This window comes from Chenopodium album, chromosome 14, assembly GCF_948465745.1.
Source record: "Chenopodium album chromosome 14, dcCheAlbu1.1, whole genome shotgun sequence".
NCBI lineage: Eukaryota > Viridiplantae > Streptophyta > Magnoliopsida > Caryophyllales > Amaranthaceae > Chenopodium > Chenopodium album.
The window spans coordinates 1,456,594-1,481,687 of NC_137847.1; the positions used below are offsets into that span (position 1 = coordinate 1,456,594).

The following is a 25,094-nucleotide window of genomic DNA, read 5'->3' on the forward strand; positions in this document are numbered from 1 at the left end:
GATTGAGCCTGATTCAAGGGGATTAAAAGAGTATAGAGAATAGAGAAAAGAGAGATAGAGAAGAAAGGGAAAATTCTGATATTCAGATCAAAACCGATTAATCTTTCTTACAAAAAGAGGCAACCCTACAAGGAAGCATTTATACTAAATATAGGACAAAACACAGCTAATCATTGACACTACAAACAAAATAACAGAATTATTCCTTGAGCAAACAGTAGGACAACAGCTGGCATGGCATGGTGAATATGGTGATCATATCTTTATTACCCCCCTCCCCCTCCTCAAGCTGAGTGGTGGAAGGAGAGACAACACCCAGCTTGAGTAGCAAATCATTGTGTTGTTTGACTGGCAGGATCTTTGTAAGAACATCAGCTAGCTGATCCTTTGACGAAACATGCTGAGTGATCAGTGCACCATTCTTAACCATGTCTCGAATATAGTGACAGTTTATTTCTACATGTTTAGTTCTTTCATGTAAGACTGGGTTTGCAGCAATTGCAATTGCAGCTTGACTGTCACTTTTCAAAAGAGTTGGACCAAGATTATTCAGTTCAAAGTCCTTAAGCAAAGATTTGAGCCATGTTACTTCACAGGCTGTTAGTGCCATAGCCCTATAATCAACTTTAGCAGTAGAAAGGGCTACTACAGATTGTTTCTTAGCCTTCCAAGAAATAGGAGAGTCTCCAAGAAGAACACAATATCCTGTAGTAGATCTTCTAGTATTGGGGCAGCTAGCCCAATCACTATTAGCATAGGCAGTAAGCTGAGCTGCAAAGGATGAAGCTAATAAGATGCCTTGATTTTTAGTACCAACAAGGTACCTGAGAAGTCTCTTAGCAGCCTGCATATGAACAGATGTGGGATAATGCATAAACTGACTTAAGATTTCAACAGAGAAAGCAATATCAGGTCTTGTGACAGTGAGATAAATCAATTTCCCAACAAGCTGCTGATAAAACATAGTATTAGGTAATGAAGTGCCTTTGTCAACTGATAGTTTGAGATGAGAATCCATAGGGAGCTTGAGAGGCTTGACATTAGTCATTCCCTGATCCTTTAAAAGATCAGTAACATATTTTCTTTGAGAGACAAATATGCCTTTATCAGATTGGTCTATTTCAAGACCAAGAAAATATCTAAGCTGTCCCAAATATTTCATGTGAAAGTGAGTTGATAGCATAGCCTTGAGATGATTGATTTCTTCAGAGTCACTTCCAGTGATCAAGAGATCATCAACATAAACTAAGATAGCTGTAATTGATTTTCCAGCAACCTTAGTGAAGAGACTATAATCTGCCTTAGACTTCTTATAACCAAAAGACAAAAGAGTGGAAGAAATCTTAGAGAACCATTGTCTAGGTGCTTGTTTAAGACCATAAAGAGATTTCACCAACTTTCCCACTAGTTTGGGATTTTTAAACTGTGATCCTGCATTGTTCAGAGAGATTCTGCTGCCATATGAAGTGTATCCTTGTGGGTGGGACATGTAAACATCCTCTTCTATTTCTCCATGTAAAAAAGCATTTGTTACATCCATTTGAACAGTTACTGATATGTCTATTTTATATAGTATTTTACCCCCGTCCCTTGGTCATAATTAGTAGTGTTTTTGGCTCTTTAGAGCCACTTTTATTACTAATATGTGTTTTCTAGTGTTTTCGTAGTTTTGGTTGAGTTTTGTAGGGAATTGCACCTTTGGAGCATTTTCCCAGGATTTTATGGAGCAACTACGAGCATTGGAGGAGCACGACCATCTTTCATAGCCCAAGATCGGTTAGAGTAATCAAGCCGGTGAATAAGGGCTCGACTTGTGTGAAGAAGAGGCATTTGGACCGAATGATTTAAGCCCCAAAGAGGATATTTGGTTTGGGCCAGGTTACGAGCCCAAACGAGGAGTCCAAGCGGCCCAAAGGTGTCCGCCCGATGGTCCGCCCGATGATCCGCCCGATAGCGCGCCCGATCGGGCAAAGAAGACTTATATCGCAGCAGCCCTTCGTCCGATCAAAAAGGCGCGCCCGATCGGGCGGTGCCTCGCCCGATCGGGCGCGTGTTTCTGGAGGACGTTTTAAGCGTCGTTTAATTTGTTTTAACTTAGGATTTTCTAGCTTAGTATAAATACGCTTTTGTTAAGCGAATTTAGGGGGGAATTCTTTTCTCCCTTCCCTTACTCTCTATTTTCTCTCTCTAACTTTTTTCTTTCTCTCTTCTCTTAAACTCTTAGTATTATTTTCTCTCTTGTTTCTCTCTCTACAACTCTTGGTTTCATCTCAGTTATTTATTTTCTTCCTTTCATCATGTCTCCTTTAATTGCTTTGTTTAGTTTAATTTTAATTATGTCTGAGTAGTTTAATTCTAGGGTTTATGGGGATCCATAATTAATATGAAGGGATAATTTGTTATTGTTGATTATTGATATTGCATGATAATTTCTTATTGAATTGTTTTAATTCTTTGCAATTAGATTATGAATCGAGCATATGTAATTTGATTGTGAATGTTTAGCAATATTGAATTGATGAATCGAGCAGATGTTAATTTAGTATTAAAGGCTATTTTCAATAGGAACTTAGATCTAGTAAATTGCGAGAGCCTGTTAGATCTATGTTGGTTAATTAATTGCGAGAGCCTGTTAGATCTATGTTGGTTAATTAATTGCGAGAGCCTGTTAATCATGTTATCTGTGCAATGTTGATTAATTGATTGTTATGTTTTATCCCGGAATATTAATTATTGGTGAACCTATGACCCTAGGCTTTCTTATTATCGACTTTCTCTCTAAACTCAATCTTCGTAGTATAATTTCACATTACAAACAACAAATTGGTTACTTTAATAATTTAGATTATATTAATTAATTAGGAGTAGAAAGACCAGTTTCCCTGTGGGTTCGACCCTACTTCCCTATCTACTTTAGTTAGAGGATTTAGGTAATACTTTTGATTAGGTGATACGACTTTAGCCTGTCAGTTACCCAATCATGCATTACAGTAACAACTAACAAGGCTCTTACAGTAGTCATTTTTGCAACTAGTGCAAATGTTTCTGCATAATCTAGGCCCTACTGTTGTCTGCAACCTAGGATTACAATCCTGGCCTTGTGTCTCTCAATGTCTCCATTGGGCTTGAACTTCGTTTTGAACACCCATTTGCTTCCAATCACTCTTTTCCCAGGTGGAAGAGTGGTGATCACCCAGGTTTCATTTTTTTCACATTGCTCAAGTTTTTGATTCATAGCATAGCATCAACCCAGCATTTTTCAGCAACAACATGCTTAAAATGAATTGGATCCTTATGTCCTGCAAGAGTAGTTAAGAAACAATGAAAATCATGTTGTATTTCTTTTACAACCAGATTTGCAATTTGTCTGTCTTTTTTCTTTTTTGGTAAAACATAGTCCTTCCACCATCCTGGTGGTTTTGAGACTTTGGTGCTCTGTCTAGGATGAGGTTCTAGGCTTAGGTTTGTGTCAGCAAAAGTGGTTGAAGTTTCATTTTGGGAAGAGTGAGCATTTTGTGGTGAAATAGGAACAAAACTGGTTTGAGCATTTTGTGATGAAATGGGAACAGAACTGGTTTCAGTTTCTTTAGAGGAATGTTCACTCTGAGAGTCAAGATTGTTTTCTATATTGTCAATAGATGTGATGTCATAAAAGAGATCTGGATTGGGTTTAGAATTTGATGACAGAAAATGTGGAAAAGGGTTCATGTATTTGTCAAGAGATTGCAACAGAAATGGGAAAATGGTTTCATGGAATATCACATCCCTGGAAACAAAAATTCTTTTGCTTTGAATATCAAGTAATCTGTAACCCTTCTGAGTAGCAGGGTATCCTAGAAATACACAGGCAACACCTCTAGGTTGAAACTTATCCTTGACAATAGAGGGATTTGCAGCAAAAGATAAACATCCAAAAACTCTCATATGTTCATAGTTAAGAGCAGGTTTAAACAACATTTCATAAGGAGTTTTGTTATGCAAAATGGGTGTAGGTAATTTATTAATGATATGCACAACAGTCATAACACACTCACCCCAATAAGCTAGTGACAATCCAGCTTGAAACCTGAGAGCTTTGGCAATTTCAAGGATATGTCTGTGCTTTCTCTCTACCCTTGCATTTTGTTGAGGTCTGTCAACACATGAAGTCTGGTGCACAATACCCAAATTTGCAAAGAATTCTTGACATGGTCCATCATCAAACTCTAAGGCATTGTCTGACCTGAGAAATTTGATTTTGGAGTCAAAGTGTGTCTGAGCATAGTTATAGAAAGCTTTCAACTGAGATCGATAAAACATCGGATTTATGTTAAAGCAAGTAAACCCAAGTGTTTCTGGAGTAGTCATCAACAATGGTAAGAAAGTACATGTATTTCCCTCTTGTACACACTTTATAAGAACCCCAGATATCCATGTGTATCAGTTCAAAAGGTGAAGTGGCATGAGAATCACTTAGTTGATAGGGTAGTTTGGTAAACTTAGCCATAGGGCAGGTTACAAAAATTTGGCTGTTTTCTTTGATTGATCTCTTTACACAAGGGATGTGCTTCAATTTTCCCAGGGAAGCATGTCCCAGCCTGTGATGCCATATAGCAAATGAAGCATCTTTCTCAGAGTTTACTGTGAGACAAGTGTAAGATTTGCTGAGAGAGGTCTTTGAAACCTCATCATTGAATGGTGTATTTACCGAGTAATATAGGCCATTTCTAGCCTTTCCCACTCCTTCCACCTTTTTTTGTAAGAGTGTCCTTTATAACACAGTGAGTGCCATAGAAGCTGACTTCACAATTAGAGTCTTTAGTGAGCTTTGGAACAGATAAGAGATTATATTTAAAAGGAGGCACCACCGAACATTTTTTAAAATAAGAGAGTTGTTTAACTCTACATCTCCAGTATGAGAGATTGCAGCAGATGCACCAGTAGGAAGAATGATTTTGGGACGATTTTTAGATTCCATGGGATTAGAAAGGTAGCTTAGACAGGATGTCGTATGGTCTGAAGCTCCTAAGTCAAGTATCCACTCTGCTGTTATACAAACTGCATTGTGACAGGACACCATTCCAGAAAAATTGGTGTCTATTTCTTCATCAGTTTCACTACCTTTGACAAACCCACTTGAGGATGGCATGAGCTTGAGAATATGCTCAAATTACTGTTGTGTGAGAGTCACATTTCCAGCTCCAGAACTCCCCACCTGAGCCACAACAGCAAGTCTAGGAGAGGATTTGCTGTGACTCAATTTCTGATCAGAGTGCTTCGAGTTTGTCTTCACAACAGCTGGTTTGTGTTTAGGATGCCAAGTAGGATATCCTATAACAGTCCAACACATGGTCTGAGTATGACCTTTCCCCCCCACAAGCAGAACATATCAGGTTTCTTCCAGTATACTGAGGGGCATTCTTGCTGTACATAGCATAAGTATCTGGATCAGACTTCTGCAGAACTTGTCTTTGGCTTTCTTCTTGTTGCAATATAGAACAGGCAGTGTCAACAGTAGGTAATGGGGTCATCATAAGTAACTGAGTTCTCATGGCACTATAATAATCATCAAGGCCATTGAGGAATTGAAAAAGTCTGCTTTCTTCCTGAGACTTAGTTATTGTATTCAGTAAGGTTCTTATTTCAGTTGAAGTTTCAATAATGACAGGCATAAGATTCATATAATCAAGTTCCTCCCAAAGACTAGTCATAGCAATATAATAAACATTCCCAGGATTATTGTTTTGCTTAAGATTATACAAATCCTTGTTTAGCTTATACTTTCTAGAACCATTAGCCATAGAAAATTGTTTTTCAAGCTGTATCCATGTAATCATGACAGGCAATCTCCATAGACCTCCTCCATGATCTGTAATCATGAGCTCCAGTGAGCTTGTCAATAGAGATGGAATAAGAACCATCATTAGGGTGTAAATACAACACACTGTTTGTATCAGTTGCCATAAAGACTTGATTTTTAAGAGAAAAAGAGATAAATTAGAGTAGAGATTTGTGCAACTAATAGAGAAAGATTTGATCTTTCTAAATATCCCGATTTTTCATCACTGGCTCTGATACCATGAAGAGAGATTAAGCCTGATGCAAGGGGATTAAAAGAGTACAGAGAATAGAGAAAAGAGAGATAGAGAAGAAAGGGAAAATTCTGATATTGAGATCAAAACCGATCAATCTTTCTTACAAAAAGAGGCAACCCTACAAGGAAGCATTTATACTAACTACAGGACAAAACACAGCTAATCATTGACACTACAAACAAAATAACAGAATTATTCCTTGAGCAAACAGTAGGACAACAACTAGCATGGCATGGTGAATATGGTGATCATATCCTTATTAGTTCTACCTCCATTCATCTCCTCTAATGACATCTGAGTTCACTCAGTGATAGCACACGCTACAATGGTGGCGATTCTCGGCCCTGATCCATCTCACCCTAATCCCTCAAGCTCACTCACCGTGAATCTCGAGCCGCGGCCACAATTCTCCTCCAAAGCTGCTGCTATTTTTCCTGATTTTGGATGGTAAGAGCTTTTGATTTTTGCATAATTGGTGTAGTATATTGGTGGGATTTATGGTGATGATAGTGTAGTGTGGGTGGGTTAGTAGGTGGTAATTTTTGGATGAGGATGGGAGACAGCACGGTGGTGGCTTCATGTCTTCTTGGTGTGCGTCGATTGGTGGTTTTGTGGTGCGGCTCACGTGGGTGGCCTGACTTGGTGGATTTGTGGGGGCGGTTTGGCTGGTGCTTTTGTGATTCAGGTAGGTTAGAAGGTATTGTTGTGGTGGGGTGGCTGTTGCAGGTGGTTATTTCTAGCAAGGGGTTGATTGGAAAGCTCAGAGAGGAGGAGAAGCCAAAAAAAAAAAAAACCCAATGTTACAATGCCACGTGGTTAATTTAACCGGTTTAGCAAGTAAGCTAAAGGTTACGGACCATTGGAAGAAAATATGTACAATAGTTGAGACTGCCCTTGATTATTTGAAAGATGAGACCTTTTAAAGAAGACCGGTCATAGTTGGGACCTTTGTTGTTAATTTTTCCTATTTTTTATGTTTAAATCACCAAATGTCAACTCTTTGCAATTCAAATTAAATAATAAATAAAAACTAAAGGAGAGGAAGTGGTCACATTTCACACAATAACTTGCCGGCATATATAAGTGATAAGATTGACTATTAATTAAAAATTAAGAGCATAAAATTGTATCCATCTCAAGTCTTAACACAAGATTAATTAAAAACAGCATTCAACTTAATTTATATTAATTCAATTTGAGGCAACCCACTCATAGTTGTATGTTCTTAGTTGTCGATGCCGCCTTCATCAAGTTAATATTTCTACATGCTATTAATATATATAGTAATATGTTAATATATAATTATATAGCTACATAATTTGCAAATTACCGTCTAAAATTTCATTAATTTGAAGTGAAGAAAAAAGAATGGAGGATAATAAGTCGAAGAAAGAGGTGATGGTACAAGAAAGGTATTGTTATAGAGAAGATAGAGAGTTTACAATTCACAAAACTTCAATGTTTAGCCAAGGAGATGGTTTCATAGTGTATGATTCGAAAGGCGATATCATTTTTCGAGTTCACTCGTATGGTCCTATTAAGCATCCCCTTCTTCTCATGGATCATTTCGGGAAGCCCCTCTTCACCCTTCTCCCTAAGGTACGTAATTTAAACAAAATTTAAGCCTTTTTGTCAATATTTGTTGTTACACTGAATCTCAATATTATTTAGGGTTATTAAAATATGTCAACACTTTTACATGCTTTAAAAGAAGCTAATCTTAATATCGATAATTCTTCGAATTTGAAGAAAATGCTTTAAAGTTTAATTTGTCACTCAATATAATCTTGAAAAGTTGAATTTTATTTGTTCCTTAAGATGAGTTTATATATATAAGGTGACTAATTTATACATCTCCAAGCATTGTTGTTAGGGCCGGATTTCAATCAATACATCTGAATTTGAAAGCCATTAGCTTTACAAGTGTTTCGAATTTTCGAATTTTAAGATATTTACTTCAAGTTTGCTTAATAGCTATACATCAATTTTGGTTTGTCAAACACACGGCCATGTCGAAAGACATATTTTAAGTATATGCTTTTTGGCTTATAATATATTACTAGGCGGGTTTCATTTTCACTAATTGTTAATAATTAGCCTTTTTGGCTTATACTAAACTTCCTTTTCTTCAAAGCTCAATTCCATTATTTATTTACAATGTCATTACGCGTAATTATTGATAAAAGACAATGAAAACAAACTCTTAAAGTTGTAAATACATATATTATCATACATATTCTAATATATACTCTTTGCCGAATGCTTTGTATAAAATATGTATGATACATCTAGGTATGATTTTTATAATTGTCACCTCATTTTATAATTTATATAATGTTTCTTTTAAAAGATGTGGTCAAACAACATTTAGTTTGACATAAAAAGCTACTTAGCACCATTTTTTCTTTTTTTTTTTTAATTTTATTTTATGACGTAGTACTTATAATACATTTATTTTATTATTTCTATGGGATTATTAATAGAGGCCTACACTTCATCAAAGGTGGGAAGGATTCATGGGTGAAAAATTAGGGCATCATGATCAACAACCACCCATCTTTAGCATATGGAAATCAACAATGATCGGACGGTCCAAAATCATGGTAGAAGTACACGATGGATCTCATGCAACGTACCAAATTGAAGGGTGTTTCAGTGAGAGAAGGTGCACCATATATTATATGTCCACTTCATCTGATCATACCACGTGTAGAATATTAGTGGCTCAGATCGAACGAAAAGTGGAGCCCACTAGAAAAATTTTATTAGGAAGAGAAGTTTTTAGTCTTAGTATTAAGGGTGGTTTTGATGCTGCTTTTGGTATGGCCTTAGTTTTAGCACTTGATAGAATTGATGGTGATGATGTTGTTGAGGTTGCACCCATGGAATTTCATCACTAGGATTTTTTTGTACATAGGAGATTAGGAGGATGATGGCCGATGGCTTGTACAAAATTAACAGTTATACATGAATAGTACATTTAACGATCAAAATTTTAATTATTTTAAGCAAAAGAGTAGAATAACTTTGGTATTTTTGTTGTTTACGGGAGAAAAAGCTAAGAGAAGAGTTTATCGGTGGTAAATTATGAAGTGTCATGGTATTTGCTCTATTTACCATATAACAATCAAATTATTTATTTTAGATTATCACAATTAGGAGTGGACCAGTGGTTAGTGGTTAGTGGTTACAAGTGTGAAATATAACTTAGGGCATTTAGTGCATTTTTTTCATGTAAGTTTCATAAATCTGTTTTTATTTTTCTCTCCAATGTACAAGACTCAGATCACACACGACCTCAAGTTTAGCACTAGAATTTTAATTTTTTTTTCTATCCAACCAGTGCACTATTTTTGTATAGTGGCAACTTTTGTAAGTACATCAAATTCGGAAATATCTACATATTTATATTAAATTAGTCCTTATATTATGGTTCCTTTTTCTATTTTTTTTTAATATATATATAATGAATATCCTTTACTTTCGAATAACTATTACACCATTGTCTATTTCTTACAATTATTTAAAAACCTCACCTGCACTTCTTACACCAATTGACTCGTATATTTGCCATAAATTTATACCATTTCATAATATATGTTCTAAGTTTATATATGCAATCTAAGGTTGCATATATCATTAGTTCATTGCCGATAATTTAACTTCATTTGCACTAATATCCCGTTACTTCTCTCATCTCCGACAAACAATTAAAATCACAATTTTAAATTCACTCATGCACACATTACTTTATCAAATAATATCCATGTGATAATCACGACTCACAAGGCCTCCAAAACTTACATATAGAGCTATTCTGCTATTGACAATATTTAGGAACGAAGAAAGTAATATTTTTAGCACGGCAAAATAACAACGTACTTAATTAATTAATACTAGTACATTCCATAAAAACGACCGACTTCCTTGACTTCCTATAAGACTCCAACCCCATTCCACAACCCCCACAACAACGACTTGTAGGCCTAATTAAGCCAAGGCCTAAAGTGATAAGATTGATTGAAGATTCATTTATAGCAAAAACCTCACCATTTCAACCACCTCAACAAAGCAAATTAAAACCTCCTTCAATTCCTTAAACAATAACAACAACAATATATACTTCTATTAGTTACTATTATTGTTCATTATTTCTTTTTATTAGCACTTTGTAGTACTTGTAATAGGAGAAAGAAATTCACAAAAAAAAGAATGTGTGATAATAATGAAGTGAAGAAAGAGGTGGTGGTTGAAGAAAAATATTGTTACGAGGAAGAAGTAGAGTTAACCGTGCACAAAACTTCAATGTTTAACCAAGGAGATGGGTTCATAGTGTACGACTCCAAGGGTGATATCGTCTTTCGAGTCGACACGTACTCTCCGACTAAGAATCGCCTCCTTCTTATGGATACCTTTGGCAAGCCCCTCCTCACTCTCCTCCCTAAGGTGATCATTTCATGCTTTAATATATTGTTATTCATGGTGTTATTGTGCAATTTCAGTTATTCATAATAATTTTCTTGATCATGCAACATAATACCAAATAATAATGGTGATTTTAGAATTACTATTACAATTTTAGAATGGTACATGTGTGGAGGTTATAATCTCTAATCCTCATCTTTAATTTATATACATCCTCCATTCTCTTTTAATTGTAACATTTTGACACGTACACGTCAAAGTTGTCAATGCATAATTTTAACTAGTACCCAAAGGAATAAAGAAATAAATTGCGTATATAATTGGTGAAGCTCTTCCAATTTTCTTTCTAACAAATTGTGGGCTCAACATTTATGGGCTAAGCGTGGATCCTCTGGCATTGGGCCTACAAATAATAAACAATATTACCTTCTTTATAAAAGATGTCCACTTTTGAGAAACTTTGAGAGTAAGCTTTTTTATAACTAAACTTGGTTTTACTTTTATGTTTCATAAACTTAAACGAAGTATATTCGTGTTAATGGACATTCTATTAAAATTGATGGTCAATATTTGTGTAAATGGACATTCAATCGTTTGCTATTGATGGTGTTTGGGTCCAATTTAGTCCAATTGGGCCAAGTCATTAAATGATCCAATTAAAAGCCCAAGGTCAAGGTTCATCTCTCCAAATAATGCTAAAGTCAAGATCAGTCCACAAGGCAAGTCAATTGGGCCCAAGCCCATTTCTCCCATATATGCCAAGGTATAAAAGCCATCAATATTACATTTGTACACACACAACAAAGCCTCAAGCAATTAATTCTCTTGCATAGCTTTCTCTCTCTACACATTGTACTAACTTTAGCATCGGAGGGGCCTTCCTCGGCAGCACCCCCGAGGCTAGTTTACGTGTGTTTGCTGTGCAGGAAACCCTCGGTCCATCATCACTCGGATCGAGCCCAGTCTTCACCACCTTACTGGACCTTCGGCAAGGTCCCATTGTTTTTACCCGAAACAATTTGGCGCCGTCTGTGGGGAAGACTTTCAAAAAAATCTCTTTAAGCCAATTTCAATCGTTCTACCTCAATCTTAGTTCCAATGGCTAAGAATCGCAAGAACAAAAACGACGGGGCTTCTCCTATGAGAAAGCGCCGAAAGTCACTAGGAGGGGGTCCCTCGGAACGCCCCACTTCTAGCCTATCTCCTCCTCGGGATAGGAGCCCCTCCGCGGGACCCGACTCTCGGGAGGAGCCTAGGGAGAGATCCGAATCTCCTATCATCCAGTCTAATCATCCGCCGAGCCCACCTCGGTCAAATGAGGACGACTGGTCCAGTCAAAGGACTCAATCTCATGCCCGGAGCCAATCTCGGAGCATTCGCACCAACTCTCGTTCTCAGCCGAGGACACCCTTGACGGGACCCAACTCGGAGGAGGTACTGAGAGCCCTAGCGGTCCTCATGGAAGCCATGAAGGCCCAAAACATGCCACCTCCACGCGACCGAACCCCTCCGCAAACCAGAAACCAGCGGAGGTGCCTCGGCCAGGAGGGGGGGAAACTCTCCTCTTTTAAGGAGCTTGGCGAATGGGAAGAGGATACTTGGAGAACCGAGAGGGAGAAAAACAGGAACTCTCACTTCTTCAGGGATTCCTCCATTCAGCTCGCCACGAGCCGAACCCATAAAAGCAGCAGTTCTGCCTCTCGGCCAGAAACTGCTCGCCGAAGCGTTCATGACCGGCTCGGCGATAGGGAACGGAGTGTGCACAGTCGCCTCTCCTATCCCGCAGCCGAGGCCCAGACCTCCCAGCCCGGGACGAGAACCACTTCTACCTCTCTGAGAGGGCGGAGCGCGGTCCCTTCGGCTGGGAATAAGGGCAAAGTCGTGATGCTGCCCTCCAGTTCTCCATTTGAGCAATGGATACTGGAGTCCCATGTGCCGACGGTCAAAATCCCGTCGCACATTACTTATGATGGAACTTCGGATCCAAAGGACCATATTGCCTCGTACGAGGCTCATATGCATCTTTGCCCCAGGTCCGAAGCAACTTGGTGCAAATATTTTCCAACCACTCTCAAGGGGGTCGCGCAAGCGTGGATCTCTAAGGGAGTTAAAGAGGGCTCAATTACTGGGTGGGACGATCTGTCCTCCAAGTTCAAGAGCAAGTTTTCCACGGCAAATCGCCGAGAAAAGACTACCGCAGAGCTCATGGGCCTGCAGCAAGGTGAGGCCGAGAGCCTCCGAGACTATCTGACTCGCTTCAGCAACGAGTCATCCAGCATTTCTCAGCTGGACCAAGGGCTGGCAGTCTTCGCCCTTCAGCACGGTCTCAGAACTGGGCCGTTCTCCGACTTCATGGTCATGAATTCACCTCAGACCCTGGAGGAGGCATTGAATGCCTCGGATAAGTTCATCCGAGCTGAGGAGTGGAACAAAGCAAAAACCCAACCCCAATCTGGGGGAGGGAAACAAAAACAAGCACCCTCGTCTGAAGGCCAAGGCCAGAAGGCAAAGGGAAAGGCGAAAGCCTCGGAACAATCTTCGGCCAATGAGTCGAAGAAGGAAAAATCTGCTCCTTTCGCGGGCAAGTACGAATCTTACACTCCGCTCTCCCTTCCGCGCGCTAAGATCTACAGTGTAACGAAGGAGGAGCAGAGTTACAGAAAGCCGAGACCGCTCCCAGAGTGGTATCAGCGCAAGAATAAAAACCAGTGGTGCGAGTTCCACGAATCACCGGGACACAACACTGAAGAATGTATCCAGCTGAAGGACCAAATCGAGGATATGGTCCGGAAAGGGTACTTGAAAAAATATATCGCGGATCACCGCGAGAAAAAAGAAGCCGAGAAGCTTGAGAAAGACTCTCGGCAAGAAATTGACTTCCCCCGAAAGAACAGCAAAACCGCGGAAGGAAAATTCCCTCCAATCCATGTTATCTCGGGAGGAACATGCTCTCGGAGGGAGCACAAACGTCACCTCAGGGCTCTGACCCATCAGGTGAATCATGCTGATATACAGCCACCCCAGTCACCGGTGCCGAACATGACGTTCACAGCCGCTGACTGTCGGGGGGTGACGTACCCTCACGAGGACCCGTTGGTGATAATCGCCACGGTGGCCAACCACGACGTCAGCAAAGTCTTAATTGACGGTGGTAGCGGGGCAAATATTTTGTTTCGGAAGGCCTACAATCAAATCAAGCTGAAGCCCAAGCACCTCACGCCGGTATCCTACCCAGTATCCGGATTCAATGGGGCTTCAACTTATCCTGATGGGAAGGTCCTACTTCCTGTCACAATCGGCTGCGACGAAGCAGCTAGGAATGTCATGACCGAATTTTTGGTCATTGATGCTCCTTCAGTGTACAACGTGATTTTGGGGAGACCCATAATTCACGAGATCCAAGGGGTTGTCTCAACTTATCATCAGCTGATGATATACGTTTCAGACGCCGGCTTCCCCGAAAGGATCCAGGGCAGCCAAAAGGAAGCCCGAAGATGCAACTACCTCAAGCCATCCACTAGTCGCCCAGAGGACGATGATGAGGATGGGGAGGAGAAAGAAAAAGAAAAAGAGCCGAACACGAAGAAGCCGAAAGGCCTAAGTGCTTCAGCGCAAGGTTCTGTACCCAAAGAAAAAGGGTCAGAAAAAGAGAGGGCAAGCTCTTCATCTGAGCCGAAAGACTCAGGGAGCCAGCCGAAGAAAAAGAAGTCTGGGATGCCTGCTTATATAGACAGCAGGCCGGATTGTGAAGAATCCAGTCCATCAGCAATGGACACGGATCATCAGACTGAAACGGTCGAATTGACCGAAGGGGATGCTGAGAAATGTGTAACAATCGGGATGGACCTTGATCCGAACACCCGTTGTGAACTTATTCAACTCCTTCGGGACAACAGAGATGTGTTTGCTTTCTCGGCAGCCGATATGCCGGGGATAAGTCCAGACCTCATCTCCCATAGGCTTAACGTCGACCCAACGTGTCGGCCAGTTAAGCAAAAGAAGCGGAATTACTCCGCAAATAAGAACCGAGACATCACAGCCGAGGTCAAAAAATTGCTGGACGCAGGTTTCATCGAGCCTTGTCAGTATCCAGAATGGCTGGCCAATGTGGTGATGGTTCAGAAGTCCAATGGTACCTGGAGAATGTGCGTTGACTTCACGGACCTAAATAAGGCTTGTCCGAAGGATTTCTATCCCTTGCCGAGAATCGATCAGCTAGTCGACTCGACGAGCGGTCACGCCTTGCTTAGTTTCATGGACGCATTCTCGGGGTATCATCAGATCTTCATGCACCCCGACGACCGAGCAAAGACGACATTCGTCACGAACGCCGGGGTGTACAATTACAAAATGATGCCCTTCGGATTGAAAAATGCGGGGGCAACATATCAAAGGCTGGTGGATCAGGTTTTTGCCGATCAAAAAGGCCGAAACATGGAAGTCTATGTTGACGATTCAATCGTCAAAAGCAAGAAATCTGAAGACCATGTTAAGGACCTGGCTGAAACCTTCGCCATTCAAATGAAGCTGAATCCGAAGAAGTGTGTCTTCGGGGTGAAGTCAGGGAAATTCCTTGGATTCATGGTCAGCAAGAGGGGGATTGATGCCAATCCCTCCAAAGTTAAAGCAGCTCTAGATCTTCCTGAGCCGAAAACAAAAAGGGACGTTCAGCGGCTCACCGGAAGAATGGCGGCCCTCTCGAGGTTCATTTCAAGAGCTTCGGACAAGGGGTTACCCTTCTTCAAAGCCCTGAAACTTCCAAAAACAAAGGAGCTCATTTGGGAAGAAGAGCAAAAAGAGGCCTTCAAGCAGCTTCGGGAGCATCTGGCTCAGCTCCCAACTCTGGCTAGTCCAGTGGAGGGAGAAACTTTATATCTGTACGTGGCTGTTAGCCCGGCCACCATCAGTGCAGTGCTGCTGAGGGAAGAAAATAAAATTCAGCAACCGATCTATTTCGTCAGTCACACTCTGACAGATGCCGAGACTCGTTACCCTCTACTCGAAAAAATTGCCTTTGCAGTAGTGGTAGCCGCTCGGAAGTTGAGGCCCTATTTTGATTGCCATCAGATAGTGGTTTTCACTGATCAGCCGCTGGAAAAAGTTCTCGGCAAAGTGGAAAAATCGGGTAGGCTGGCCAAGTGGGCCTTTGAGCTCACTGAATTCAGCATCAGCTACCAGCCGAGAGCAGCCATCAAGGCTCAAGCTCTAGCGGACTTCCTGGCCGAATGCTCGTACCAGGAGACGTTAGACGATGAAAAGAAAATCTGGACCGTGTTTACGGATGGATCCTCCACCGTAAATGGTTCGGGGGCAGGGGTAGTGATAACCTCTCCCGAAGGCAAATCCTTTGAGTATGCACTAAAATTTTCTTTCAAGGCTTCGAACAACGAGGCTGAGTACGAGGCAGCAATTGCAGGCCTAGAATTGTGCATCTCTCTGGAAGCCGAGCATGTTTGTCTGAAAACAGACTCTCAGCTAGTTGCATATCAGATTGGTGGCAGTTACGAGGCCAAAGAGCCCTCCATGGTAAATTATCTTGCCAAGATCAAATCAGTTATTGCAAAGCTGAGAACATTTGAAGTGCAGCTGATCCCAAGGGGTCAGAATGCTCAAGCCGATGCACTCTCCAAACTTGCCAGTTCAACTCTCACCGAGCTGAACAGATCTGTATACGTGGAGGTGCGCCGAGAAAGAAGTGTCGACGAAGCACCCGAAGTGTGCTGCGCCGACCCAGAGCCCAACTGGATGGACCCCATCTTAGCTTTCAAGCTTCGGGGAGAAATTCCCGAAGACAAAATTCTAGCTTCCAAGCTGAAGAGAGCTAGTTCAAGGTTCATCGTCTTCAGAGGAGAGCTTCTAAAAAAGTCCTTCTCAGCCCCATTGCTGAAATGCGTGGGACCAACAGATGCAGATTATATCCTTCGGGAAATTCACCTCGGCATCTGTGGAAACCACATTGGGGGAAGGACCCTAGCCCACAAGGCATTGAGGGCCGGATATTACTGGCCCACCATGGTCTATGACGCCAAGGAGCTGGTCAGGAAGTGCGAGAAATGTCAAAAATTCGCACCAGTCATCCATCAGCCAGCTAGAAACCTTCAGCCGATCCTAAATCCGCTTCCATTTGCCCAATGGGGGCTGGATATTGTGGGACCATTTCCAGATGCACCCTACCAAAAAAGATGGTTAATAGTCGGCATCGACTATTTCAGCAAATGGATTGAGGCTGAAGCAGCCTCGAATATCACAGAGCAAACTGTCAGGAAATTTATCTGGCAGAATATTATTACTCGCTTTGGTATTCCGAGGGTTTTTGTCTTTGATCATGGAAGGCAATTTGATAATCTACCGCTGAGGCGGTACACAGATCAGTTCGGCATCAAACTGGCATATTCAGCAGTGTGTCATCCACAAAGTAATGGCCAAGCCGAAGCTGCAAATAAACAAATCCTCAATGTCTTGAAGAAAAGGGTTGAAGATCAAAAGTCTAAGTGGATAGAGGAGCTTCCAGGAACCCTCTGGTCACTTCGGACAACTGAAAAAGAGGCAACGGGCTATTCACCTTTTGAGTTGGTGTATGGTGCCGAAGCCGTTCTTCCGGTGGAAATCGGTTCTGAAAGTTTAAGAGTGCACCACTTCTCGGCTGAGAACGAGCAACTTATGAAGGAATCCCTTGATTTCCTTGACGAAGTGAGAGACTCAGCCCGAGACAGAATGGCTGCTTACAAGCAGAGAATCAGCAAATTTTACAACCGAAGGGTCCATGCAAGGCCTCTCAAAATTGGAGATCTTGTCCTTCGGAATGCTGCTGCAGTTCAGAAAGGCCGGATCCATGGGAAACTCTCAGCTGCATGGGAGGGAACTTATGAAATTTATGATGAGCTTCAGCCAGGGACATACAGACTCCGCCAGTTAGATGGAACTGAGCTGAAAAATCACTGGAACGCCGATGTACTTAAGAAATACCATGTGTAAACCCTTCGGGGCAGAACAATCTTTGTAAGTACATTTTGAATTATTAATGAAAGGCCTCAGAGCCACCATTTCTATAAAATTTTGCAACTTTTTATTAATGAAAGGCCTCAGAGCCACCATTTCTATAAATTATTAATGAAAGGCCTCAGAGTCTGGGATATTGCCTTAGCTGAGCCTCGTATCCCAGAGAGCCATTATTTGAAACATTGCCTTCAGTTGGCCCTGCGTTTCAGATATCCATTTTTAAAGATAGAGAGAAAACCAAGGATAACGGCAACTATTATAAAATATTTATTCAGCCTCGTCTGAAACCTTCGCTTACGGGTAACTGGGTTTCAGATTGCTGACGAACTCGCCTTTCAAAGAGCTCTGGTCTTTCAGCTGAGGTTAAATTTCAGCAAGACTTGTTCTCCAAAGGCCTAAATCTGTGGACAAGTCTGGGATATTGCCTTAACTGAGCCTTGTATTCCAGAAAGCCATTATTCGAAACATTGCCTTCAGTTGGCCTTGTGTTTCAGATACCCGTTTTTAAAGTTAGACAGAAATCCAATTCAGTAATCCAAAGACCTGAGTCTTCAGATTACTGAGGGAGGCAGGAAGCACTGTCAGCGCAAGTTTATCTTCAGCAGAATTCCTCAAGCTGAAAGCTTTGTACTTAGCAAGTTTTTGAGAAAAAAGTAAAGCATTCAAAATAAGGCAAAGTAGTTGAAGAAAAATGCATCAGATAAAAATCAAAGGCTCAGAAAATGAGCTACAGAATTCAGGATTTTCTAGGACATAACGAAATATCGGCAGCCGCCCACAAGCGGAAAAATACAGCTGCCGAAGTACAATACAAAAACAGATAAAGCAGTTTGTACATCAAGGCAAGCTGAAGCAAAAAACAAGGCAAAATAATTTTTTCAGAAGCGGCAAGTCTAAAATTGAGCGCATGATGAACCGCAAGATTCTGAAGACGACTGCCCGAGTTCCTATGCTTCAGCCCGAGGATCAGACTGATCAGCAATGCTGGCTTCAGCTCCAGCAGCAGATGAAGCAGGCTGTGCACCCTGCTGAGCTTCCCTCCTCTCTTCTTCTTCCTCAGCTTCCTCAGCTGCAAGAATCTCAGCTTCGGCTTGAGTAGGGAACTTCATATGGGGATCTTCTGGATCCTGGCCCCATTCAGCACACTTGGACCAGTCCAGATTCGGCTCAGCATGGAGACAAAGTCTTCGGCATACTCTGAACCCGTTCTTAAATCCCATTTCGTACTCCTCTTGAGTATAAATACGGGTCTTGAGCAGGGCTTCAGCATCTGCTAGCTTCTTCTGTACCTCCTCCAAGTTTTTCTTGGATTGATTTAGCTCTTCAGCGAGCTTGGAAGAGGCACCCTTCTGCTTGTTCAGCTCTTGCTGAACCTCTGAAGCTTCAGCCTTCAGTTGAGTCAGCTCGTCATTTTTGACCCTTAGCTGATCCTCAGCCTCTCTCAGCTTCGCTCTCTTAGCTTCGGCAGCAGCAACAGCCTTTGAGAGTTGGACGTTTTGGGCTTGGAGCTGTTCTTCAGCAGCCATCCTACTGGCTTCTGAAGCTTCCAATTTCTGCTGCACCTCAGCCTGTGCAGTAGCTCCATCCTTGATTCGGCTTTCAATGGCAGCCTTGAATTTGGTAACGTCCACTCCCATGTGATCTCGGAGAAAGTTCTCCCCTTCTATTAGCGGGGGGAAAACCTCCCTCTCCATAGCAGTGCAGAAGGTCTGGAGGGCTTCAGCAGCCTTCTTTTCGTATTCCTCCCCTTCCCTCTGCTTTTCTTCAGCTGCTGCCTGCCTCATCTGAGCAAGCTTCAGCTCCTCAGCAGCCACCTTCTGGGCATGCTCGGCATCGTCCACCCTATCTTGTAGGGTGTCTATCAGCTCTACAGTGAGAGTCTGATTGTGCACAAACTGAAAGCAGAGGCACAACTCAGTAAAAAAAAAACAACAAACATAATAACTTGGAGTTGAAGAGCTGAACAGAAAAATAAAAACAAGAGTAAGGATTTACCTGCATCATCAGCAGTTGATTCGTCCTTACAGGGTCTGGGACAGATCTGCTGGATTCACCCATCCCAGCAGTGGCCTTCAACGACCAGGCCCTTGCCCTGTCTACTTCGGACATTCCAGCAAAACTGCCGAAGTAGGCTTCTGCACCTTCTCGGTTCTGGCCCCATATGACGTCCCAGATATGATCTGGAATTGGAATTCGGGAGGCCGAGAACCCCATCTCTCCAGAGTGCAGCGTCTGGAGGGAGGGGAAGGAAGACTCAGGAGCTTCATGAACCCTTTGGGGTTCAACTTCTTCTTCTTCAGCAGTCTTCTCTTCCTCCTCAGCAGAGCCGATGACGATGACCTCTGCTTCCTCTTCGGGGTTGAGGACGAAAGCCTCAACCTCTCTAGCAATATCAGCTGAGAAACCCTCAGCAGCGGGCTTCTCAGCACTTTCAACATTATGCCCTTCGGCATTATCTACAATTCCCTCGGCTGGAACCCCTCCCTTGGGATCGGGAGTCTTTTGGTCCACCTCCATCTCAGGAGGTGGGGGAGGGGTCTTCGGTGGAGATTGTGGTGGTGGTGGGGGAACCCTTGGCAATTCCCCGGGCTCTCTGATGCTGATGCCGGACGGCCTCGGCCCCGTTTGGAAATCATGAGGGCCGATGATGGCCATCCGTCTCCTCCTTTTCTGAAGGGGCTGTTCATCCATGTCCGATTCTTCGGAGTCTTCCCGGATTTGGTCTTCGGGACGAACAGGAGCTTTTCCTTCTCTCTGATTTTTGCTCCCTTCAGACTGCAAAAAACAGGGGGGGGCAAGAAGAGTGAGTAAAAGAAAAAAAAAGAAGAAAAGAAATTTCAAAGCTAAAAAGTTAAGTGCAACTCACCGAGGTCTCCAGCAAAGCCTCGTCTTCTTCTTCAGCCGCCCTCGCTGCTGCTTTTTCTTCAGCAGCCCTGGAGGACCCTTCTCCTCCTTCACAAGCTTCAAGAGCCCGTGCAACCTCCTCGGCTGTACGGGCGGCTTCAAGCTCCTCAGCTAGCAGTTGAAGCCAAGGGTCTCTCTTCTTCCACCAAGGCTTCTGCCGCTGATACAGGGCAACAGCCTCGATTTGGAGATGAGAGTGATCTAGATGGACCTCCCTGTGCTTTGAATCGGTGATAGCGGGGGCCCGGTCGATAATAACTCTCTCTTGGTTGACGCCGAGACGATTGTAGTCGATGCCAACGTTTGTCTCGTTCCGCTCTGAGTATAAGAAAAGAGCAAAGGTCAGTTCGGCAAAATAAAAATGCTGGATCGGCTCAGCAGGAAAGTGCAAAACAAAATTCTTGCTAAGAATAAATAATAAAGGCCTCGGCCCCAGCCGAAGAAACTTACCATCCCTGAACTTTCGGCTGAGGCCGACAGCTGCTAGCATGTGCTCTTGGAAAATATAGTGGTTATCCGGGAGCCAAGTCTCCGGGATATACTTCATTCGGCCTCCAGCGCCCCCAGGATTCAGCATTCGGCCGAAAATATTTTGCTGGTTAAGGTGCAGATCTAGGCCTCTATCTTCGGGAGGGCCCAGGCTTCCCATTTCAGGGTCAGGATCAGATAGATACCTGGGAGCGCTGAAGACGTAAGGATGGGCAGGATCTGTGGGCGCCCTAACCCAGATCCATTGACCCCTCCATTCCTTATCTGAGGAGTCATTCGGCCACATGGTTAAATACTGGGGCCGAGACTCAATTCGGTACCACCCAGGACCATGATCACCGTGCCCACTTTGAGTGTTTGGCACTCCGATGAAGCTTTTTGAAGCAGTGGAGGTTCGGCACATATCTGAAAAACTTGCAGACCCACAAATACGTCATCACCCTTCGGATGCTGACAGGAGTTAGCTGGCACAGGGAGACCCTGTAGTGGATCAGCAAGTCTCGGACAAATGTGTCCAGAGGAAACCTCAGCCCATACTGAAGCTGTCTCGTGTACACCCCCACGTACCCCGGGGGTGGACGATGGATTCTATCAGATGCAACGGGCATTCTGCACCAATACCCATCAGCTTCCATTATGCCATAGTGCAGCTCTATTTGTTCAGCAAACCGATACACTTCGGCGTGCTTTACCCACCAATGGTAGGGGCAGTTCTTTATCATGGCCGAGGCTACTTCAGCGTCCTGCCACTCCTGAAATCCAGGAAGGACATCCCAAAGTTGAGCGGGAACTACTTCGTCCTGCCCAGAGACGCTCGGCTCCTCCGTTCCTTCAGGAGGCGCCGATGAAATTGGGGTAGCCCTAATTCCTTCAGCAGGGTCAGACCCCACTCCTTGTCCGTTCCAGGTCCCAATCCTATTCCGGGGATCGGGGAATTGCCTTGCTCTTCGTGGAGCACGGGCTCTACCTCTAACTCCTCTCACCATTGTCGGTTTTTGAAGAAAAAGTCGAAAGAAAAGGGGGAAGGAGTTCAAATTCGAAAAAAATCAAACAAAAATCGGAGGAAATTACCTTTATCTGAAGCGGAACTCGCCGATCTACAAGTTCGGAATGACGAATTTCGGTTTCTAAGCTTATTTCTCGGGGATTCAGCGAAGTTTTGATGCGGATTCAGGGATTCTTTTGCGGGGTTTAATCTCGTGTTGGTGAAGAAATGAGGAAAGAGTGCGTCCCTTTTTGGTTTTATTTCCAGAAATGGGAATTTTAGGGGTTCACGCTTAAATTCGCTCTTAAATTCCTCATTAAGTAACCGTTAAACACGTTTACCCTTAATTAATGGTTAACTACCCATTATCCGTCCAACTTCCACAAATCATCCATCCGTCAGCCGTTATCTCATTAATGGCGGTTTAAATTTAAATCTTTTTGGATTAATTAAATCATTTACTTCCCTCCTTTTTCTGGTTAATCAAAACCCGACCCGTCATTCTTCCAAATCGGGTCTGGGGGGCAAGTTGTTTGGGTCCAATTTAGTCCAATTGGGCCAAGTCATTAAATGATCCAATTAAAAGCCCAAGGTCAAGGTTCATCTCTCCAAATAATGCTAAAGTCAAGATCAGTCCACAAGGCAAGTCAATTGGGCCCAAGCCCATTTCTCCCATATATGCCAAGGTATAAAAGCCATCAATATTACATTTGTACACACACAACAAAGCCTCAAGCAATTAATTCTCTTGCATAGATTTCTCTCTCTACACATTGTACTAACTTTAGCATCGGAGGGGCCTTCCTCGGCAGCACCCCCGAGGCTAGTTTACGTGTGTTTGCTGTGCAGGAAACCCTCGGTCCATCATCACTCGGATCGAGCCCAGTCTTCACCACCTTACTGGACCTTCGGCAAGGTCCCATTGTTTTTACCCGAAACAGATGGTATCTTGTAACCTAAAGTATGTTACTAGGATACTATCGTATGGTTGTTGAGTGTGAGTACATACATAAACAAATGTCACATGTGTTTAATTTAAGAATTTCAAACACAAACTTGACATGAATGTACACTTTTTTTACTTCATAAACATACATTTTAGGCTAAACCTAATTGTTAACTCTTGTTGAAACTTATCTCAAGCATCGAGCACATTTAATAGCACATATCATGCACATAGTCACACACTTATTATTTTTGGTCCATATTTCGGAAATATAAGTTTATTATTGACTTAAAAAAAAAAAAAAAAAAAAAAAACCTCATGGGTGGATGAAATTTGACTAGAGAGTAAGCGACGCACCAAACCCTTTCAAGTTTACGTCTACAATATTCTAGCCTTTCGCATATCGCCAACTCTATTTATTATCATCTATAAATGATTGATTGACACACTATAGCAACTTAAAATAAAGTGTTTTTTTTTTTTTCCTTTGTTGGCATCCTAATTTTAACTAGTTAGGGTCTGGGTGACTACTTACTAGGTACGATGTCACTGAATAGTATCTTTCTTAATTTTTAGAGGCTTCGAGATTGCAGTGTTACATTGTACATACAACGTGTGTGATCAATGTAGACAAATCTATACTTATTAACATAAACAAGGTCGGTCACTTTTTTTATTTTTCCGTTGAAGATTATTATTATTATTATTTTTTTCTTCTTCTAATCCATATATAATATTTTTGGCATGGAAATAGAGGCCTACACTTCATCATAGGTGGGAAGGATTCTTAGGGGAGAAATCCGACGATCAACAACAACTACAACCAATTTTCAACATATGGAAGTCAACCTTAATCGGACGGTCGAGCTTAAACGTGGAAATCAACGGTGGATCTCATGCAATGTTCCAAATTGAGGGGTGTTTTAGTGAGAGAAGTTGCACCATATATCATGTAACATCATCAGATCATGGTGATGCAATGAAAGAATCAGTGGCTACAATTAAACGAAAAGTGGAGCCCACAAGAAAAATAGTGTTAGGAAGAGATGTATTTAGTCTTGTTCTTAAGGCTGGTTATGATGCTGCTTTTGTTATGGGCTTAGTTTTGGCACTTGATAGAATTGATGGTGATGATACCGTTGCTCCCATTGAATGTTACAAGGACATTGATGCATAGGATTGGTAAAATTGTTTGTTACTCCCTAGGGCAATTTTTATTTTTTCCGTCGGGTTCATATGTAAAAATCTTATTAGTTTTATTTACTACTTTTTCGATTTCAATCAATTCATTAGCGTCGTCAAACAAGGCCTAATAGTTCATAAAGATGTTGTGTAATATCAATTGAGTTCTTTTTATTTTTATTTTTTTTTGCTGACAAAGTTAGCCAAAAAGCTATTATATTCAATTCCAAAAAAAAAAAAAAAAAAAAAAGAAAAAATGGTTGTTGGCCATGTATAATAAATAAGAGTACAAATTCATTGAAAATTTCCGCCAAAAATCATTATTTGCAAATATTGTCTTATACTAAATGGATTGCACAACACATAGTGTAAAATTATTTATTTTTATTTGTTCTAAGAAGAACGCAAATTGGGATATTGAACAAGAGATTTAATTTAAGGCTTACGGACTTATAGAGTATAGCTTAGGTTAGTAAATCAGTATCACAATAGTCAAGGCCAGGGCAGAACCAAAGGGTAGGGCTGGCAATCCTTGTCCCGACCCGAACCTGACCCGAAGTACTGAGAGAAATCCGAACCCGAACTCGTACAATCCAAATTCGACCCGATTTGACCAAAATTTCATATATCGTAATCATATTAAGTTTTAAACTATTTTTGATAGTTTCTAAACACAACCCGAAATCTGACCTGAACCCGACGCGCTGACCCGAATTGCCACCCCCTACCGGGGGCTGGCGTGGGCCTTGGTTTCATCTTTGGTGTTTTTTTTTTTTTTTTTTTTTATTATTTTATATATATATATATATATATATATATATATATATATATATATATATATATATATATATATATATATATATATATATATATATATATATATATATATATATATATATATATATATATATATATATATATATATATATATATATGTATTTTGGTTGAAAAGCTTCACCCTTGGTTTTGATTATCTATTAAATGTTTCATTTTTATAATGTTAGTTATACTATACTTAAGTTGGTTTGGGTAAAAATTGGGTTTATTTTCAAACTCCCAAATTCCGCCACTGACAATATTCAGATAGTGA

General features: G+C 41.6%; 1 protein-coding gene and 1 pseudogene across 2 annotated transcripts; both read left to right on the plus strand.

The window, feature by feature from the left end:
• The first annotated feature begins 7,440 nt into the window (after window positions 1-7,440).
• LOC145579682 (protein LURP-one-related 12 pseudogene) lies at window positions 7,441-8,974 on the plus strand (annotated as a pseudogene). Its single transcript, XR_014099179.1, has 2 exons — window positions 7,441-7,673; window positions 8,558-8,974. The product of XR_014099179.1 is annotated as a protein LURP-one-related 12 pseudogene (transcript).
• Window positions 8,975-10,102: 1,128 nt separating this feature from the next.
• Window positions 10,103-24,181, plus strand: LOC145579790 (protein LURP-one-related 12-like). The gene is made up of 2 exons (XM_081637044.1): window positions 10,103-10,520; window positions 23,577-24,181. The coding sequence occupies exons 1-2, from the start codon at window positions 10,287-10,289 to the stop codon at window positions 23,997-23,999; spliced, it is 657 nt and encodes a 218-aa protein (XP_081493170.1). The 5' UTR covers window positions 10,103-10,286; the 3' UTR covers window positions 24,000-24,181.
• Window positions 24,182-25,094: the final 913 nt, after the last annotated feature.

Excerpts from the sequence above, each read along its gene's own strand:
- LOC145579790 (XM_081637044.1), top strand. The coding sequence starts at position 10,287 with ATGTGTGATAATAATGAAGTGAAGAAAGAGGTGGTGGTTGAAGAAAAA. Across the intron at positions 10,521-23,576 it reads TCCTCACTCTCCTCCCTAAG|AGGCCTACACTTCATCATAG; the intron begins GTGATCATTTCA and ends GCATGGAAATAG.